General features: G+C 62.7%; 1 protein-coding gene across 2 annotated transcripts; it reads left to right on the top strand.

The window, feature by feature from the left end:
* Window positions 1-4,672: 4,672 nt before the first annotated feature.
* Window positions 4,673-13,282, top strand: GTPBP3 (GTP binding protein 3, mitochondrial). Of its 2 annotated transcripts, XM_067560080.1 has the most exons (9): window positions 4,673-4,888; window positions 5,356-5,594; window positions 6,698-6,784; window positions 7,248-7,450; window positions 7,910-7,982; window positions 9,046-9,189; window positions 10,079-10,244; window positions 10,923-11,213; window positions 12,338-13,257. In XM_067560080.1, the coding sequence occupies exons 1-9, from the start codon at window positions 4,821-4,823 to the stop codon at window positions 12,567-12,569; spliced, it is 1,503 nt and encodes a 500-aa protein (XP_067416181.1). In that variant the 5' UTR covers window positions 4,673-4,820; the 3' UTR covers window positions 12,570-13,257. The 2 variants fall into 2 exon arrangements, with proteins under 2 accessions (XP_067416181.1, XP_067416191.1); XM_067560090.1 differs by lacking the exon at window positions 10,923-11,213 and having other exon boundaries at window positions 12,338-13,282.
* Window positions 13,283-18,083: the final 4,801 nt, after the last annotated feature.

The following is an 18,083-nucleotide window of genomic DNA, read 5'->3' on the forward strand; positions in this document are numbered from 1 at the left end:
CAGGTGCGGTTAGACAGAAAGATCAGGAAGGTGTTAATCAAAGACCAAAACCTCTCTGCCTGCTGCCCTAACAAACATTGACAATTGCACCTCAATCGGACCAAGCAGTGGCAGAACCACCCCCACAGCCATCAGTTCTGCACTTTTGCCATGTGAATTTCTCCTCTCCCCACCCCTCATGTGGTTAAAATTTACTCTAGTTGCACAGGGCAAGGATGGGGGGTCAGGGCTCCAGCACGGCATAAGCCGGAGCTGCCCCAGGTTCTAGCAAATGCTTCTGTAAACTGTGACTTGGGTTTTTCCACATCCCTGGGGGCAACTTTCCCCAGAACTTTCTGAATTATTCAGACCTATTATGGGAGGGATTGGTGCCAGGAAAGGTTTTGGGTAACTGCAGAGAGAGGGAGAGTGTGTATGTGTGAAGTTATTTAGAACTGTTACATTAGCTGATAAAACATCCTGACATCAAAAGTGTTTATGGGGGGGGGGGTGCATGGGGGAGGTGTACACATATGGATGGGTTTGTGTTTGTGTGTCATGACTGCCATGTATATACATTTACCATAGCGAGTGTGGGGAACGTATGGGTGTGTTTGTTGATGTGGGGACGGTTGCAGGTGTGTCTGTGTGCACATACTATGTGCATGTGAGGTGTCTGGTGTGTGTAGGAGTGGGGGCGTGTATGTTATCTGGAGTGTGTCTGTGTATGCACATGAATGTGCACATACTGTGTGTCTATGTATGTTGTGTATCATCTTAAAGTTGCCTGAAACCCACCTGCAAAGGGAACTGGGTCAGGGCCCAGCCACCTGCATCACCTTCCTCTGCTGGAAATCCTAGATGCTGCAGAGAAAAGCTCTCACTGTCTAGGATGGCCCGGGGGTGGGGGGAGGCCTTGACTGGGGTCTGCGGCTGCCTGCAGGTACTCCTTTGGGAAACACTCTTCTAGCCAAGAATTCCTCAGTCTTGGACAGAAAGACCTGGTCGGGGATGGGACTCCATTTACTTGGTTAAATCAGTCAGGATCTAGACTGGAACCCTTTTGGGGCAGGGACTGTCTCTGACTGTGTCTGTGCGTCACCTGCACAGACGGACCCTGATCTCGGTTGAGGCGTCTACGTACCACCGGGGACACAGTCACAATACTGCTGGTAAGTCCTGATGCGGGGGAATCTCCTTGGGAATTGAGCTAATGATGGCAGCGTCTCATGGTTTTACCCCTCCTTTCCCTGTCCTGATCTCTGAAATGCTCGTCTGGTCCAGCCATCCCCACTCAAGGACTTCTCCGGCGGGACGTTTCAAAGCACTTTTGACAAAGGGTGATTTAATAGATCCCTGGGGAGGTAGGAAAGTCTCGTCAGCGGCCTTCAATAGGTGGGGAAACTGAGGCGCGGCCATCTGCCTCACCTGTGGCTACAACGAGAGGCAGGAATTGAACCCAGGTGTCCTGGCGCCCAGCCTAGTGTTCTAACTATGAGACCCAGGCCCTTGCTCAGCAGCGCTGCCTTGCACGCCCTCTCCGTGCTGGTCGAGGGGTGACCACATCTCATGCAGGGCTGGGGGGTGGGAGACAAGCTCAGGGTGGCTGGCCCAGCTCCTCCCCCTCCTGCCAGCCACGCACTGCCACCCCAGAGATCAAGTCTACGGCTCACACCTGGACCTCACTGCGGGAGGCCGTGCTTTGGCGACACCAGAGCCCGGCACCGCGTGTACCAGTGAAGGGAGAGCACGGGGTGCGCTGGGCTGGGTGATTCCCTTTTTACTGCGGCCTGCACTCACCCGGAGTCAGCACTGTGAAGCCGGGCTGATGGGTGCTCCTCCCGCTGGACAACGGCAGAGGCGCCTCTCTTGGGTGCAGAGGAATCCCCTGAAGATCCCAGCTAATGGACCACCCTCAGCCCTGGCTGGGAAGGGGCAGAAAAGAGATGCCGTAGAAACAGCCCTTTCCCTCTCTGCTCCGCTTCTTTTCTAGGCACTCCTGTGGCATTCATCCCTGTAGCATGCCCGCGGCTCACAGTCCCTACGGGATCCGTCCTCAGAGCACCTCTGTGGGCAAGGCCGTGCTGTGAGTCTGATTCCTGCTCCGCAGCTGGGGAAGGGAGGCGCAGGGCAGATAAAGGCCTGGTCTGCACTAGAGATGTAGATTGCGGCAGCCACGTTGCTATGGTGTGCAAACAAGGCACGCCCTGATAGTCACAGCTGTGGTGGCGAACGAGCCAGATAGGCACCAGGGCACATTTTTGTGGCCCCTCCCACGGCAGCACCGCCCACAGCGTTCCCCTCCCCCGCCCAGCACCGAAACTCTCATTGGCGCCGTTGGGAGAGGCGGCTGAGGGCAGGACTGGGGAGCACGCCAACCTGGCATTCACCCCCCCAGCACAGGCTCCTGTGTCCCACAGGGCTGGGCTCGGTGTCGCCTGGCTCCAGACGTTGCAACCTGCTGCGTGGGGTTGCAGTCCCACTCAGGTCTGGCACCAAAGCTGACCCAGGCTGCAGCCCCAGGCGCTAGGTTGCAATGCCTGGTGCAGGGCGCCAGGCCAGCCTGGCAGGACACAGGAGCCCCAGGAGTTGCCACTCGGGTGAGTCGCGGATGCAGAAAAAAATCCCGGCTGAACAGAAAATCACATGCTCTGTGACTTTCTTTCGCACCGTTACAGATCGGCAGCCTTAATAATAATACAAACCTTGGAGCCTTCTGCGGCTCCCTAAGTTGCATAGCCCCTGTGCACCTACACAGCTGCACCAGCTGTCCTCTGCCAGTGAGACGGCACGTAGCTGTGCCGACCTATACATGCAGCTGGGTCAACAAAGGATGCTTCTGTAGCTACCGCTGTTCGTGCAGGTGGAGTTCCCACAGTGATGGAAAAACCCCTTCTGTCACATAGTCTGTGTCTGCACTACAGGGTTACGGGGGCACAGCTGTAGCACAAGCCCCCAGGGGACCTGCCCAAGGCCACAGAGAACTCTGGGCTCTTGAACCACTGTTTAGTACCCACTGGCCCAGAGTTCCTGCCCCAGACGCCTCCGGAGTCCCAGCTACGTGGTTCTCAAACACAAGCTTTGACTCCTGTTATCCTCCACAGGGAGAGAGCTGGGCTCTGTCCTGTCTTGCAGGGCTCAGCTCTGCCTCGCTCCCAGCTTCTTCCCAACTCCACAGTCTTTATTCTCTTTGGGGACGTGAGCAGTGGAGAGAATCCGCTTGGATTCCCAGCTCCTGCGAGGAGTTTGCAGCCTGGGTTGGGGATGAGATCCTCTCTTGACTTGAGAGATCCAGGATGGCTGGCCTGCGAGCCCCGATAACATTTTCACGGAGCCTCCTGCTCTGACAAGAGCTGCCCGGGCACCATCAGACCGTTTTGCACTAGTTGTCGGATGCTGTGCTTCCCAGCCAGCACGGCTCTGGGCCCCCGTGGGGAGTTTCCCCGTCTTTCCCGCTTTCATCAGGCTGGAAAGCAGCATCTCGAGGGCAGCACAACATGCCATCTCTGACTGACCTTGCAATCGATCAGCTGTGGGCTGGCCCAGCCACTGACACGTCAGGAAATGACGACTTTATTGTTCATTAGCCTCTGCTGCCCAATGGGCCAGGCGCTCACCTGGCCAGCCCCATGCAGCTGTGGTTTCAATGGCACATGGGAACATCCCAGCAACGTGGCAGCAGGAAGGAGTTAATGAGAAACTCTAGCCTCCACCAAGTGACTCATGCTAAATAAACCTCCTGTCCTTAATCTCAGGAAGAAGGAAATAAAAGATTAAAAAAGGGAGCACCTGCGTTAATAGGGGGACGCAGAAGGTGGTGGAAACTAGGCCTGGTTAGTGGGATGAGGAGGGGAGCTAGCCAGAGAGGCAGTTTTTCTTGGATCCCGCTTCACAGAGCCAACGGAGCACGATTTCAGGGCCAGGGAATGTCTGATATTTTATTTAAGCCTGGAAAAAACCTTAAGAGGAGGCCTCAGCAGGACCCGGCCCGTGAGTCCATGCACAAACCAACCTCATCTCGTGTCCTTTTCCCTGACGGGGCAGCTGTCTTTGCATCCTGGGGCAGTGCCACCAGGCCACTAATCCGGGCGGGTGGGGCTGCCCCAGGGATGGGTGAGGTCATCTTGTTTCGCAGCATATGATCAAAAAGGCTTCCTGGATCTCTCCGTTCACTGCAATAAATAATTCACGCTCCTCTCGTCTTTTCTCGCCCTGTGAGATTCCCCACAGTGAAACACAGGAGATCAAAGGCAAATCTCTTTCTCTCTCCAGTTAGTCGGCTCATTTTTAAAACAATGCCAGAAACGAGCCGTTCTCTTCAGGGTCACTGGGTGGCACAGGGCTGAGCTCCTGGATGCAGGGGCTACACTGCATCGCCCCAGAAATTCCAAACCCCAAGAGGGAAACCACGGTGGGACTCTCCGGCCTTGTAACCCAAGAGCTAGGAGCCGGCTACCCCGTCACAGGACTGGGGGGAGGTAGCCGGGTAGCCAGACCCACCCTGGCTGGGTTTGCTGCTCGTGTGTGTGGACGCGCTTAGCACCTGCGCCGCCGCAGTCCGTCAGGAAGGCAGCTCCGCCCCTTTCTCAGTTCCTGACCAATCAGCGTGCAGCGGGGGCGGGGCCTCCTGCCCACACTTGAGGCCGTGGCCAGCGTCAGTGGGTGCTGGCGGAACCAGGCCTGGCCCGGGACCCCGGCGCTGCAGCTTCGCGGCTCCCGCTCCGGGGGCCAGGATCCGGCTCCCCCGCGCGGGCTGGGGCTGATGGAGGGGGCGCCGCTGGGGGCGGGGTCTGCTCACCTCCACCCCCCCCTCCCTCTGCTGCGCCCTGCCTGGGGGGGCCATGTGGGCCGCCACGTGGGGGCAGGTGTTTGCGGGGCTCGGCCTGGCCCCCCCTCGTGCTGCTCTCCGGTGTGTGGCGGGGGGCTCCGGCCTGGCTTAGCCCCGGGGCTTGCCTGGGTCCCTGGCTCCGTGCCCGCGCCTCCTGGGGCCCAGCAGGGCAGGGGGCTGCGGGACCCGGAGCCGGTGGTTCCTGGGGGGTCCGTGCTGTGGGGTGCGGGGCCCGTGGGGCGCTGGACAGGATGGGCTCCGAACCGCCCGCTGGTGGCTTGGCTGGGGGCCTTTTCCAGCGGGCTGTGAACAGCCAGGATCCCTGCGCCCCTGGCTGAGCGCCAGCGCTTGCCCGGGGGGCGATGGTTCCCTTCTGCCCGGCAGGAGCCCTCGCCGCAGCCCCCGGGGTCGGATGGGTTGGCTGGACGCGGGGACCTGGGTTGCAGTTTCCAGCCCTGGGCCAGTGGCCGGACCAGGGTGCCGGGGGATCTCCAGCCCCTCACCTCGCTGCCCTCTCACCTCTGGGCTTTGGCCCTGGTTGTTTCCAGGCTGTCCACGCGGTTCTACCGCCCTGCTGGGAAGAGAGACACCATCTTCGCCTTGTCCTCGGGCCACGGGAAATGCGGCGTGGCCGTGATCCGGGCCAGCGGCCCTGCCAGCGGGGCGGCCCTGCAGCGTCTAACCGGCCAGCAGGAGCTGCCCCCGCCTAGAGCCGTCACCTTGCGGAGGATCCGCGACCCCAGCTCTGCGGAGACCCTTGACAAGGGCCTGGTCGTCTGGTTCCCAGGTGAGAGCTGAAGACTGGCTCTCTAGGGTGGGGGCCCCAGACCTTGCACCTGGGGAGACTTTTGGGCATCTCCCCAACTTGGAGACACATAGGACGTGCCAGGCAGGTAGTGAGCGGCCAGGGGACATTGATGCTGTGCTGCAAACCGGGACATCTGCTCTGGCTCTTACTGCCCTTCAGAGCCGGCTGGAAACTGCTCCTTGGTGGGAGCTTCCCAGTAACGCACCCCCGGCATCGATCCGCTTTGCCTGCGCAGACTGCATTTCTTCCTGCCGCCTCTGCTCGCGCCCGGCTGCGGTTCCGAGCGCTAACCTGACCGTGCTCAGGCACCTGCAGCAGGGTCTCCGGCTTCATGCGTGTTTATTCCACAGCCCTGCTCTCCCACCAGGGTGCCCCCTATCCCCTGCCAGGCGTGAGTCCCAATCGCATTCTCCCCGGGTGTATTTTCAAGCTCTCCAAAAGATGAAATGACATTCAGGGCGTGACCCTCCCAGGGGACCTGGCACTGACCTCAGCTGGGGTCCTGCAAGCAGAGAACTTTCAGGATCGGGTCCAGAATGGAGGCTGGTAACATCTGGCAGCGGGTAGCAAAGCCCACGTCGTTGTGAGCCTCTCCGGGCTGGGTCTCTCTCTGTGCTGACACTAGATACCAGGGCAGGCATTGTCCCTCACCCCACCTGTGCCGGGCCAGGTCTGGGAGGGGGCTTGGTGCGGGTCTGTTCTCTCTGCAGCGTCGCTGTGCACTGCTGCCCTGCTGCAGCCAGAGGTGGCTGCCTTGTAGTGGTGGGAGGCGAGTTGTAGAAGACTGTGTGTGAATGCCCCTTTCAGGAGCACCCCCCCCCCCCCCCAATCCCCTCTCCGTCCCTGATCACTGTCTGGTTCTTCTCTGCAGATGGAGCTTTGGATTCCTTCTCTGCTCTCCTTAGTCCCAGAGCCGTCTGTCCCTTCCCAGCAGCACCTCGCTCTCACTGGCGGGCCCGCGTCCCGCTGCTGAGACAGGAATAGCTTCTCTAATGTTTAATCCCATGCCCGCTCCAGTCAGGCGGCTCCCCTCCCGAGGGCCCCAGGGGAGCGCGGCCTCTGACCGGCTCTGTGCTTTGCAGGGCCCCGCAGTTTCACCGGGGAGGACTGCGCCGAGTTGCAGGTCCACGGGGGGCCGGCGGTGGTGAGCGGCGTGCTTCAGGCCTTGGGTGAGTGTCCTTCTGTCCCTTTAAAATTCTCAGTCCCTGCTCTGTCTCTGCTGCGCTCTGGGCCTTGGAGGGGGAGAAATGGCCCCGGTGCAGCAGAGAGGACTCCCTGGCGGGGGTTGAGCTGGGTGTCGGAGCCCTCACCCGGGCGTCGGGGCGGATCAGGGGCCTGGCCAGAGCGTGCCGCAGCTGTTCTTTGTATCTGGGTACCTGGGGGGGGAGCAGAGAATGAGGCAAAGCAGCTGGAGGCTGCAACTGACAATGGGAGACGGGCAGGGGTCCTGGGTGGCCCCAGAATCTGGCCCCTGCGTGCATTGATTTTCCGGCTGGGTTGACGCCCTGCAGAGGGGGGCTCTCTCCTCCCGGAGCAGGGGCAGCTGGCTCAGCCCCGCCAGGACCAGACTGTGAGGCCAGGTGTGATGCCCCGGATGGCCCCGTTCAGCTTTGCTGTGTGTGGTTTTTGCAGGGCGCCTGCCCGGCCTGCGCCCGGCCGACCCCGGCGAGTTCACCAAGCGGGCTTTCCAGAACGGCAAGCTGGACCTGACCGAGGTGGAGGGGCTGGGAGACCTGATCCATGCCGAGACGGAGGCCCAGAGGAGGCAGGCCCTGCGGCAGATGGAGGGGGAGCTGGGGCAGCTGTACCAGCGCTGGAGCGAGGAGCTCACCAAGGCAAGTCGGGCCCACCCTGTGCTAGCCCTGTGCAGGCTCTGGCAGTGCCAGGGGTAATGCTAAGGGGTGATGATGCAGTGTCTGGGCTGGGAGTCAGGAGACCTGGGCTCTGCTCCCCACTCAGATCCCAATTCCTTCGGGCGAGTGGCGTCCTCCCTCTGGGTCTCCGTGTCCCCAGCTCTAGCGCCGTGCCCGCTGTGAGACCCCGGGGGGGAAGCGAGGCGTTGGTGGCTGCTGCTGGGTGGCTGAAGGAGCTGGACTTGTGCCCTGGGAGGTTTCGACACCCACGGGAGCCGGAGACGGGTCCGTGCTCCTGGTTCTGACCTCAACGTCCAGCCAGGGGTCGGGGTTTGCCAGTGGCCGCGGCTGAATTCTGCAGTCGGAGCCGCGTGGGCACAGGAGTCGGAGCTGACTGCAGGATCAGGGCCTTTAATTCACACCGCGCCCGCTCCCCCTTAGGCTCTGGCCCACGTGGAAGCCTTTATCGACTTCAGCGAAGACGACAACCTGGAGGAGGATGTGCTGGCTGGAGGTGAGTGGTGCTGATTTTCCCCTTAAAGGGACCTCGTCCACACAAAGCCTGCAGGGCCGTGTCCGCCCGTGCCTCGCACCTTGTGCCGTCCCTGGCACCAGGGTGAAGCAGGGGGAAGAAGCTGTGGTGGCAGCGTCCCTGTAGTCCTGGCATGAATGACGACACGGGGCTGGACAGCGGTGAGCTGGAGCCGGGGTTTCTAGACCCCTGCAGATCTCTGTCGCTGACACCTCGGAGTGTCAAACAGCAAAGGCTTCTGGGGATTCTGAATTTCCTCTGGCACCGTCTGTGCCAGTCGCTGGATGCAAGCCAGAGTCACACCCGTGTCCTGGACGGAACCGACCCGCTGTGCGGGGCTGGAACCACGTGCCTGTCCTGCTTGGCCGGAGCCTGCGGGCAGAGGGGGGCGAAGTGGGGGCCCAACCTTAGTGCTGGCTGCCTGCCCAGGGGTCAGTGTCACGCAGCACCGCACAGCACTTGTGGTTGAGTTTCCATCGCTGCAGGGGGAAGAGTTTAAACACTGGGGAGGGAGCCGCCTTTAAGGGCCATTTTTCAAGCTTTCCAGTCGGTTACTGTTTCATTTGGTAAAATCCCCTTGATTTCATACCAAAGTCTAAATCCTGAGTCCTGGAACTGCTGGTCGAGTGAGGCGTTGATCTGGTTGTGGCACCGGATTAGGACTGGTTCGGGTCAATTCCTAGCTCTGCCACAGGCTCCCTGTGTGACCCAGGGCAAGTCCCTTAATCGACCCTGAATCTCCGTTTCCATCTGTGTGGTGGGGCGGGGGGGGGGACGATCCTCCCTCTGTCTCTCCAGACTGAGCGCTTTTTGGGGCAGGGATTGTGTCTGTGCAGGGCGGGGTCTTGATCTCAGGCGGGGTCTGTGTGCCGCCCAGCATGACGGGGTCTTGATCTCAGGCGGGGTGATTCTTCAGGTGCTACCGTAATGCGTAACGTGCGGGGCCGGCTGCAGGATTGGGGCCGCAGTGGGTTGCTCCAGCTGCAGCGCTTTCATTTCACTTTGCTTTCCCCCCCTGCTCTCCGGGGTGCCGGCCCGGTCTCAGTGGACACTGCCGTACAGACGCTGCAGAGGGAGGTGACGGGTCACCTGCAGGACGGGCGGCGCGGAGAGCGGCTGCGTGGGGGAGTCCACGTGGTGATCGCTGGCCCCACCAACGCCGGCAAGAGCAGCCTGCTCAACCTCCTGAGTGAGTCGGGGCGGGAGCCTCCGCTCGCAGCATCCCCGGTCCCTCGGCATCTCGGCCGTCCGCACCACGGCCCCGTCCCGGGCGGGGTTAGGCGCTGGCTGGACGGCCAAGGAGAAGGGCCCTTCGTTCGCAGAACAGGGACAGTCCCTCTGAGAGCTTCCCAGCCCCTGCGGGGTGCGGCTGGGGACGCCGGGGGCTGATGCCCTGAGTTGCCGATTCCCTGTCGCTCCTGCTGATTGGAGACACCCAGGAATTGAGGCCAGTGTGGCTCAGGCCAGGTGCCTGCGCTGGTGGCCCGGGGGATCAGTGGCTGCGGCTGGAGGCCGGGGGGGAGGCTCTGGATCAGGGCACGAGCCCCTGGGGTGGGTTTGTGAGTCACTTGGCTGAGGACGGGGGCTGCTGGGGGGGGGCTAACGAGAAACCGGCTCGTCGGGAAACTCGCTGGAAGGCTCCCCATGCCCACCAGATGGCAGCACGGGTCCCCGCCGGGCCGGGCGCTGCTGGGGGTGCACCGAGTTTCTGCTGGTTCTCTTAGTGTAACCGGCTGCCGTTTGGCCCGCTGGGCCCCCACTGAATGGGCTGGTGCCTCCTCCCCTCCCCCCCCCCCCCCCCCGGCTAGAGCACGAAGGACTAAAGGCTTCACACTGGGGGCGGGGGGGAGGGGGGAATTAGACTGGGGAGCTGCTGGCCCCGGCCTCCCCGAATCTCTGCCGCTGTCCCTTGGGGTGCCTGGGATCTCCCTGGAGCAGCCCCTGGGAGAGGTGGGGGGCCAGGGCCCTGGTCTGACAGATTGGGGCCGGGGGAGGCGTGGCTGGCGGGGGCACCCCACTGCTGAGGGGCTCCTTCCGGTCTCACGGCCCCGCTCTCCCCCTCGGTCTCCCCCCTCTAGGCCGGAGGCCTGTGGCCATTGTGTCGCCCGTGGCGGGGACGACGCGGGACGTGGTGGAGTCGGCGCTGAACATCGGCGGCTACCCCGTGGTGCTGAGCGACACGGCCGGGCTGCGGCAGAGCCAGGACGCCGTGGAGCAGGAGGGCATGAGCCGGGCGCGGGACAGGTGAGGCCGGCTGGGTCGGGATGGAGGGGTGCCGGCAGGGCTGGGGTAGCAGGGGGCTGCGGGTTGGATGCATGGGGCTGGCCCGGGGTGGCCGGCCGCGCCTCCCAGGTGCCAAGCAGGCGCTAACCAAACAGCCGGATCCTGCCCGTGAGCCGGGCCCACCCGGCGCCTCCTGGGGCATTTCATTGTCAGCGTTGCCAGGCAAATGGGTGCCAGGGGCTGGTGGGGGGCATGGAACCTCTGTTAGGCCTGGAGGGGGGCAGATTTGGCAGAGGCGAGGGGAGTTGCAGGGCTGCTGAGTCGGGCTGGGGGAAATCTGGGCACACGCCCCCACCCCACAGCCCATGAAGGGGAGCAGGGGGGGCTCAGGACACGCTGCCTCGCGGTCCTGCCGTTCGGGCTCCCGGGGGGGGGGGGGGGGTGAGGCTCCCAGACCCCCTCACTCCAGCTGTGGGGCGGGCCGGGGGGCACAGCGACAGGGCAGGGCGGAGTTGCGCTCCGTGCCCTCTTGGTACCATTAACCCCGTGTTTGCCGTCCATTGGGCGCAAACGCCACCTCTTCAGCTGGTCCCGCTCCCAGGGTGGGTCTGGGGGTCCCTGCAGGGCCTAGGGTTGCACTGTTGGGGGCGGGGAGTGTCCCCCCCGGAAGCCTGTCTCCACGGCCCTTCTCCCCTCCAGGCTGCAGCGAGCCGACGTGGTGCTGGCTGTGCTTCCCGCCGTGGACTTTGCCCCGGAGTCCGGCCGCCTCGCCGATGCCCTGAGAGCCGTCCTGCCCCCCGGAGCCCCAGCCCCCCGGGCTCCCTGCATCCTGGTCCTGAACAAAGCTGACCTGCTGGAGGAAGGGCAGAGGGGGGCCCTGCTGGGAGCCTGCCGGGAGGGGGCGTTGCCCCCCGCCTGCCTGCTCTCCTGCAGGTCCGGCGAGGGCATCGACCAGCTCCTGAACCTGCTGGCCGTGCAGCTGGAGCAGATGTGAGAGCGGGGCCGGGGGGGATGAGAGGCGGGGCGGGTGGGACGCGCTAAGCCAGGCCTTGGAGGTGGCGTCTCCTGGGCCAGGCTTTGGGGGTGGCTGTGGTGGTGCTGGGGGACGCAGTGATACCCCCCCCGGCCGCAGTGGGTGCTGTCTGGGGTTCAGGAGCAGGGCTGAGGGGAGCAGCTGCCATTGGAAATCCGGGGTGACACTGCAAACTCCCCGGGGTGTTAATTCGGCTGTAAACGCTGGAGCCTTGCCCTCCACGCAGCGCCCAGCCCCACGGGGTCTCGGGAGCCGGGCCCGAGCGGACTGCGGCTGGTTGCTGGGTATCGCAGTGGCGGCTGGTTGCTGGGTATCGCAGTGACAGCTGGAAGCCACATGTGAGCTCCGGGCCCAGTGTGCCGGGCACTGCACGGAGGGAGAGAGGCTCTGCCCCACGGCGCTCACAGCCTGAATCGAGAAAGGGGGGGGGGGAAACCGAGGCACACAGTGAAGTGACTCACCCCGCAGGTGGCAGCAGAGCTGGGAATAGAGTCGAGCTCTCCGGCCCCCAGCCCGCTGCTCTGTCCACGCAGCCTCCTTCAGCTTAGCAGGTCGCAGGTCTGGAAAACCCCCAGAACAGCTAGAACTTGCCAAGAGCTTTGAGACGCCTCCGGTTTCCAGCTGTTCCTGACAGCGAAGCTGGCGCTCAGCCCTGCCCTGCACCCTCGTGCCGGCTGTCCCCAGCTCAGGGGGGCCGGGTGGCTTTGGCGGGGTTGGAAATGGAGATGTTCCAGCACCTTGGCTCGTTCAAACTGAGCCCGCTTGCTGAGCGGCTGGAAGACGGGACTGGATCCCGCTATGTTGCACGGTGGTGTTTCCTTGCGGTCGAGTGACAGCAAAGGAAAACAGGTCCCGTACACCTCGTCTCCGAGGTCTGTGACCCCCTAGGGCTCCACTTCGGTGGCGGCGGGATTAGGCCTCGCCTCTGGAACGAGGCGAGAATCACCATCCAGTGCAAGCAGTGCGGTGTGTATGACACACAGCAGTGCAGAGGGCAGCATTGTCACCACCTGAGCGAAGCGTCTCTGTGGTCTCCTAAGTGAGCCAGGGTACGGGCCTGACCCTTCCTTTCCTCTGCCAGGTGCGGCAACCCTCTGGCCGGCTCCCCGAGCCTCACGCAGGCCCGGCACCGCCTCCACCTCACCAGCTGCCTGGACTCGCTGGGCCGGTACCACGGCTACAAGGCCCTGGATCTGGTGCTGGCGGCCGAGGAGCTGCGGCTGGCCCGCAGGCACCTGGGGAAGATCACGGGCCGAGTCAGCGCCGAGGAGATCCTGGATATCATCTTCAGGGACTTTTGTGTGGGGAAGTGAGGGGCTATTTCAGCCGAGACAGGCTGGGCCCGGGAGCTGCGAACTGCGTTGGGCGTGATGAGCGGGCAGGTCTCAGCTTAGCTCTGGCAGCGCCTGCCCCCGGTGTGGAAGCCGTGGGGACTCGGGCTGCTCGAGGCCTGGAGGAGCTGAAGTTTGGGGACCGAGGGACAGAGGTCAGTGGGGTGGGGGCAACCCAGCGCTGGGAGAGTGGGGGGTTGCGGGGCTGGACTGAGGGCAGCATGTGGCTGCAGAGGGGGGCACGGAAGGCAGAGTACGGACCCCTCCTGGGCCTGTGTCCTGACTCTTGGGCTGTTTGGCCCCTGTTGTGTTTATTAAACCGTCCCCTAGTCCCTTTCCCTGACCTGGGGTCTGTTCTCTGCTCCCGCCAGCGTGAGGCAGGTGGAAGCAACCAATGGGCCTGGGGGGCAATAGGAGATAGTCCCTCCCCTCCCCTTCCACCCCCCCCCCAGCAGGGCCATTTTCCTTCTTTCCCTGTAGGAGGAAAGGGAGGGGGTGACTGGGTCGGCCTGTGATCTGTAGAGCCCCAAGGAACTGGGGTGGGGGGGTCCCCTCTAACATGCAGGGTTAATGATCTTTGGCCCATGCAGCATCCCACAACCCTCTGCTCACGGGAACGGATTCAGCCTCCCAGCCCTGGAAGCCCCAGTTTACAGGGGGGAAACTGAGGCACGGAGGAGAGCCATCTCCCTGCTCAGAGCCAGCCGTGTGCTCGGAGCTGTATGGGGGCTGGGTGCGGGGGCTGGGGCAGGCAGGATGTGCTGGGGGGGGAAGGGTTGGGAAGTTTTCGCCAAACGCTGCTGTCAGAGCGAGGGGTGGTCAGCACCTGGGGGGAGCTGCTGGGGGGGCTTGTCCATGCATTAAGGGCAGAGCCAAGAAGGGAACCCAGGCATCCAGCCCCTCGGGCCAGCTGCTCTGGTCGCCAGCAGGTGTAGCCGTCCTGGTGGGGGGGGGGTTTCGCCGGGAGATGGTGCCTGGGCTGGGCAGGTTCTGCTGCTACAGTGGAGACGTGTTTTCCCTGAGCCCAGGGCCAAGGCTGAGCGAGGCTTGTTCCTAGACTAACCCGACGGGGGCGCAGCAGAGCAAGGTGGGGCTGTTCCTCTCCAGGTGGGGCTGGCACAAGCAGCAGCCCCAGCCTCTAACCTGCCTGGGAGTGCGGGGCAGTCCCCCTGGACTCAGTGGGGTTCGATGAGGGAGCCTGTGTGTGGCAGATCTTCCCTGCCTTTCTGCCATGGGGTGGGGGTGGGGAGGATGTTTCCGGAGCTGGGGGGCCCCCTGTGTGAACCGTGGAAAACCGTGGGGCTGGGAGCAGTTCTGCTTCCGCGGGAGGAGAGTAAACAAGGCTCTCGAGCAGCTGGAAGGGAAAGACCGGCCTGAACTCCACATCCTGGGGCAGCTTCTCCCCATCAGGCAGTGCCAGGAAAGCCGGGCCCCTTCCTGGGGGGAGGTGTGAGCCGCAGGCTGCAACGCGGCTCAGCGAACGCCCCCCTCACACCCCTGGGGGATGGGGACGTGGCTGCGGGAGCCCTGCCTGAGGTGTGTGGCGGGGGGGGAGCGGGGCAGCTGGCCGATCACCACTGAGGCCAGGTACCAGGCCTGTGTTCCCGCTGGGCCTCATGGTGGCAGCCAGGCTTAAACTTGGGGCACCTCTGTGCTGTGACCACTGGAGCTAAGGGAGAATCCCTGTTAGCTGTACGGGGTGTATGACACACAGTGGAGAGTCCAGCCAGCAGAGGTGTATCCGGGTTCTGGTACCTTACAGGTCGATGAGGGTGTTGCAGGCGCGTCTCCCCTCGCAGGCTGGGAATGGAAGCCAGCGGTCCTGACTCCTCAGCCTACTGGACCCCAGGGGTGCAGGTTAGGAGCTGAGCCCTGGTGCCTGCCGCCCTCCTTTCCTCCTGCTCCCTGCGTGCCCTTTCCCCCGGCAGCCTGGCTGCTTCCAGCGTGTGGCCTTTGATTCCTCTGCCTGCCTGGCCCCGCGCGCTCCCCAGGGGGTCGTTACTGCTGGGGTTCCCGGCTTCCCGCTGAGGAAGCCCGTGTTGTGACGGGCATTATTTATAGATTTCCTGATGCTCCTCCACGTCACGCACTCTCCCCCTGCTCTCCCAGCAAAGCCAGTTCCCTCGCATGCCAGTCCCGGCCACGGCAGCCTCCTGGCCCAGGGTGAAACCGCTGCAGAGACCTGGTTCCCTGCTCCCTGGGCAGTGGCCGGCTGGCTGTAGGCCCCCTTTTTGCACCCCCTGTTCTAGGGCAGGGCAGAGCCTTGCCAGGTGCCAGTCACAGCCTGCTCTAGCTTACGCCCTGCTCCCCATGGCTGCGGCACAGTGCCCCCCACATAGCCCTGCTCTGCCCCCTGGGGCGGGGAGCTGCCTGGGCGCAGAGCCCTTATGCCAGCTCTGCAGGGGTCAGGGAGCGGCTGCGGGGGCTGTGTCCACCTGCTTTAAGGCCCCCTTGTGCGGGCAGAGGGGCCTAGCGGGGGGTGGGTTTGCGTGTCAGGCCCAGGGGTGCCAGTCAGTTGGCAGGAGGGGAGTTTGGGGGGGAGGCAGCAGCTCCCGGCCCAGGCAGACCCAGACACGAGAGGAAAGATGGGCAGGGTCCCGCTTGCCATGGGTCGGAGACCAGGGGGAATCTCTCAGTCCCAGCAGTGTGGGACAGGTGAAGTGCCACAGCTCTGGCAAGCGCCGGCCATGTGGCCTGGTGTAACCCGAGACCACTGGATGCTGGGGGGACCCTTCCTGGAATGGGGGGGGGGGGGCTGTAGATGGGAAGAGCTGGTCCCTGCAGCTTCTCCCCCTTGGGCTGCGACCTTGTCAGCTAAGCGGGGTTGAGTCCGCTCAGCACGTGGGTAGGAGAGAAAAGGTGTCAAGTTGGGGGACTCAAAGGTGGGGTGCCCTGGGGGGTTCCTTTTACCTCCCCAAATCCTGCTCCCCCGACTCTAAATGCCAGCCGGATATATACGTATCCTTTAGTTCTCCCATAGCGTTGCTGTGTGCTGTTAAGCTGCCGCCTTCTCCCCCAGAGGTGGCTGCATTTCAGTGGCAGGGGAGCGTGAGCGCTGCCTGTGAATGACTTTAGGATGTAATGTAAACCCTGGGCCACGCCCCCAGCACTGTGAGCACTCCCCAGGGACTCTGCAATCTAGCGCAGAGTGTGAGGAAAGGCTGATTACACCCGAGGAAGGGGAGATAAAGTCCAGCCATAAATCAGACCATGGCAACAACACGCTAATGGACAGCTCCAGCGTGTCCTGTGGGGTTCTGAACTAACCCGCTCATCCTGCCAAGCCTCAGATGCGTCCTTAGGAAACGCAGCCTGGCAGCAAATCTCAGCCCCGGCGGGATTCTTGTGTTTAACAGGAATAACTGGCAATCGCTCGGCTTCCGACTTGTGTGGCGCCGTTTGTGTACCGTGCACCATGGAGGCGTCTGGGAGTCAGGACTCCGGGTTCTGTGCCTGACTCAGGGAGAGGCAGTGTGGGCTAGCGGTTAGAGGCATCAGCGTCACAGTGCCTGGGTTCTGCTGGGTCTGCCACTGACTTGCTGGCCCGGCGCTGCTTTGTGCCTCAGTTTACCCCTGTCGGTGTGTCCAATGGCTCCCTTGTGGAGCTGCTCTGAGACTTGCCTGACGTTCACAAAGTGCACTGAGCCCCACCCCAGGGGCTGCTGAAATCCGGCTCAGCAAGGGGTGGCGGTGGGGCTAGTGGGGAACTGGGCCAGGGGCTCTCACGCCCAGCCTCACGTTTCCTCTCTGATGGCGACCGAGCCAATGAGGCCTGCAGGGAAAGACCAGGGATGTGATTTATTCCAGCTGCTTTCCTGGTCCAACAAACCAAGGCGTTGGGGGCTAGATTCCCAGCGGGCCCGGGTAGCACAGGTGTGCTGCTGCCTGTCTGGGGATTGTTATTTCTGCTCAGCAGCTGTGAGTGTGTGTGTGTTTCCCTCTCTCTCCCCCCTTCCCGCTTCTCTGGGGCTGATCACAGGCTCCGGAAACAGCCCCTCTTCCGAGCGGCTGGAGCTGGGCCGAGGTGGGAACGAGGCGTTCCAATAAGTGAGCAGGGACGAGGCCAGAGGCCACTCGGCCAGGCGTGGGTCCCGATCCCCGCTGCTCTGGGAACGTGCTTCCGTGTTTGTTTGTTTGGGTCCCAGCACGGCCTGGCCCTTCCTGCGGCATCTGTCAGTCCCTTCCTCCGGGGCGGCCAGAACGGGACGTTCCCCACTTTCTCAAGACCTTGGCCTTGCTCTCAGCCACTCAGACTCCTTGGCAGCACATGCCAGGGGGCCGAGGGGAAGCAGCGTGAGAACAGGTGCGAGGGCGTTGGGCGTGCTGGTGGTGGCTGGCGCGGGAGTTGGCTCAGGACAGCGGCTGGGCATGAGGAGTGGCCAAGCTGGGTGGTGCTGGTGTGAGCCATCCCAGGAGCTGTGCAAACAGATCAGAGGTCGACTCCTTGTTGTGTTGTGTAAGCGGGATGGAGGGAGAAACTTTTCCTTTCCTGGTCTGGTAATGGTGCAGCGCTGTTTAGTGCGGCATAACTGGACTCCGTCTTTGTTAGTTTCTTGCAGTGAGCGCGTTCCTGAAACGTGCACTATTGAACCTGAAATAGCTTGATACATTCTCTGCGTGTGAGTGAGTGAGGAACGTAGGTGCAGGGCATAAAGAGACACCAGCCTAAACTGCTCTGACAACAGAAAGGGGAGTAAAGACACCGACTGCCCCACCCTACCCCTGAGGGCCAAAGAACACCTATCAACAACCCGCCGGTGCAAATAGACCACCCTAACGTACAAAATGATCCACCCTGGGAACCAAAAGTACAGAAATCAGAGTCTAGTCCTGCTTGCAACTAGCTGGTGATTAACACCTGGACTGAACCCAGAGGCAGCATGACACAGCCCGGCCAGAGACTGACATGGGCCAGCAAGTATCACAGATGGGGTAAAACCACAGAAACTTTGGGTCTCGTTCTGCAATCGTCGTCTTGGAGCCGCAGATGCGCGACCCACGGAGGCCTGGCTCCCTCCTCGTGCGCAGCCTCGTTGGCCAGTAGCCTGGCTGGAGCAATCCATTAAAGGTCTGGTAATTGTATGACACCAGCTTGTGGAACGTCCTGGCTAGGAATGTGTGTGGGAACGTGACGCTTTTTAACGTTCTCCCATGTACAATAAACACGGCGGGTTGCCTTGTCCCCCGAGTAAGATCCCGCTGGGCTTGTCCTTTACAAGTATAACAGTGGAAGGGACGTGGCACAGGGGTACGCGTGTCCCCTGCCCCCCACTCTCCTGCCCTCCTCAGAGCACTGGGGCAAAAGCCCCTGGGAGACCCCAGCCTCCCTCGCTAATGGCGCACAGTCCCCCCCCTTGGCTTGGGGCGGGCGACTGCTGTGGTGGAAGGCAGCTACTCGTGGTGCCAGGATAAGCGAGAGCAGATCCAGACCCCCGGCTCAATCCGCTCTGCCCAGCCCCCCGTTACCGGCGCCCTGGCTGCCTGCCAGCTGCCAAT

The sequence above is a fragment of the Emydura macquarii genome, unplaced genomic scaffold (genome assembly GCF_026122565.2).
Source record: "Emydura macquarii macquarii isolate MOO-44397 ecotype Brisbane River unplaced genomic scaffold, CSIRO-AGI_Emac_v2 contig_306, whole genome shotgun sequence".
Classification (NCBI taxonomy): Eukaryota; Metazoa; Chordata; order Testudines; family Chelidae; genus Emydura; species Emydura macquarii.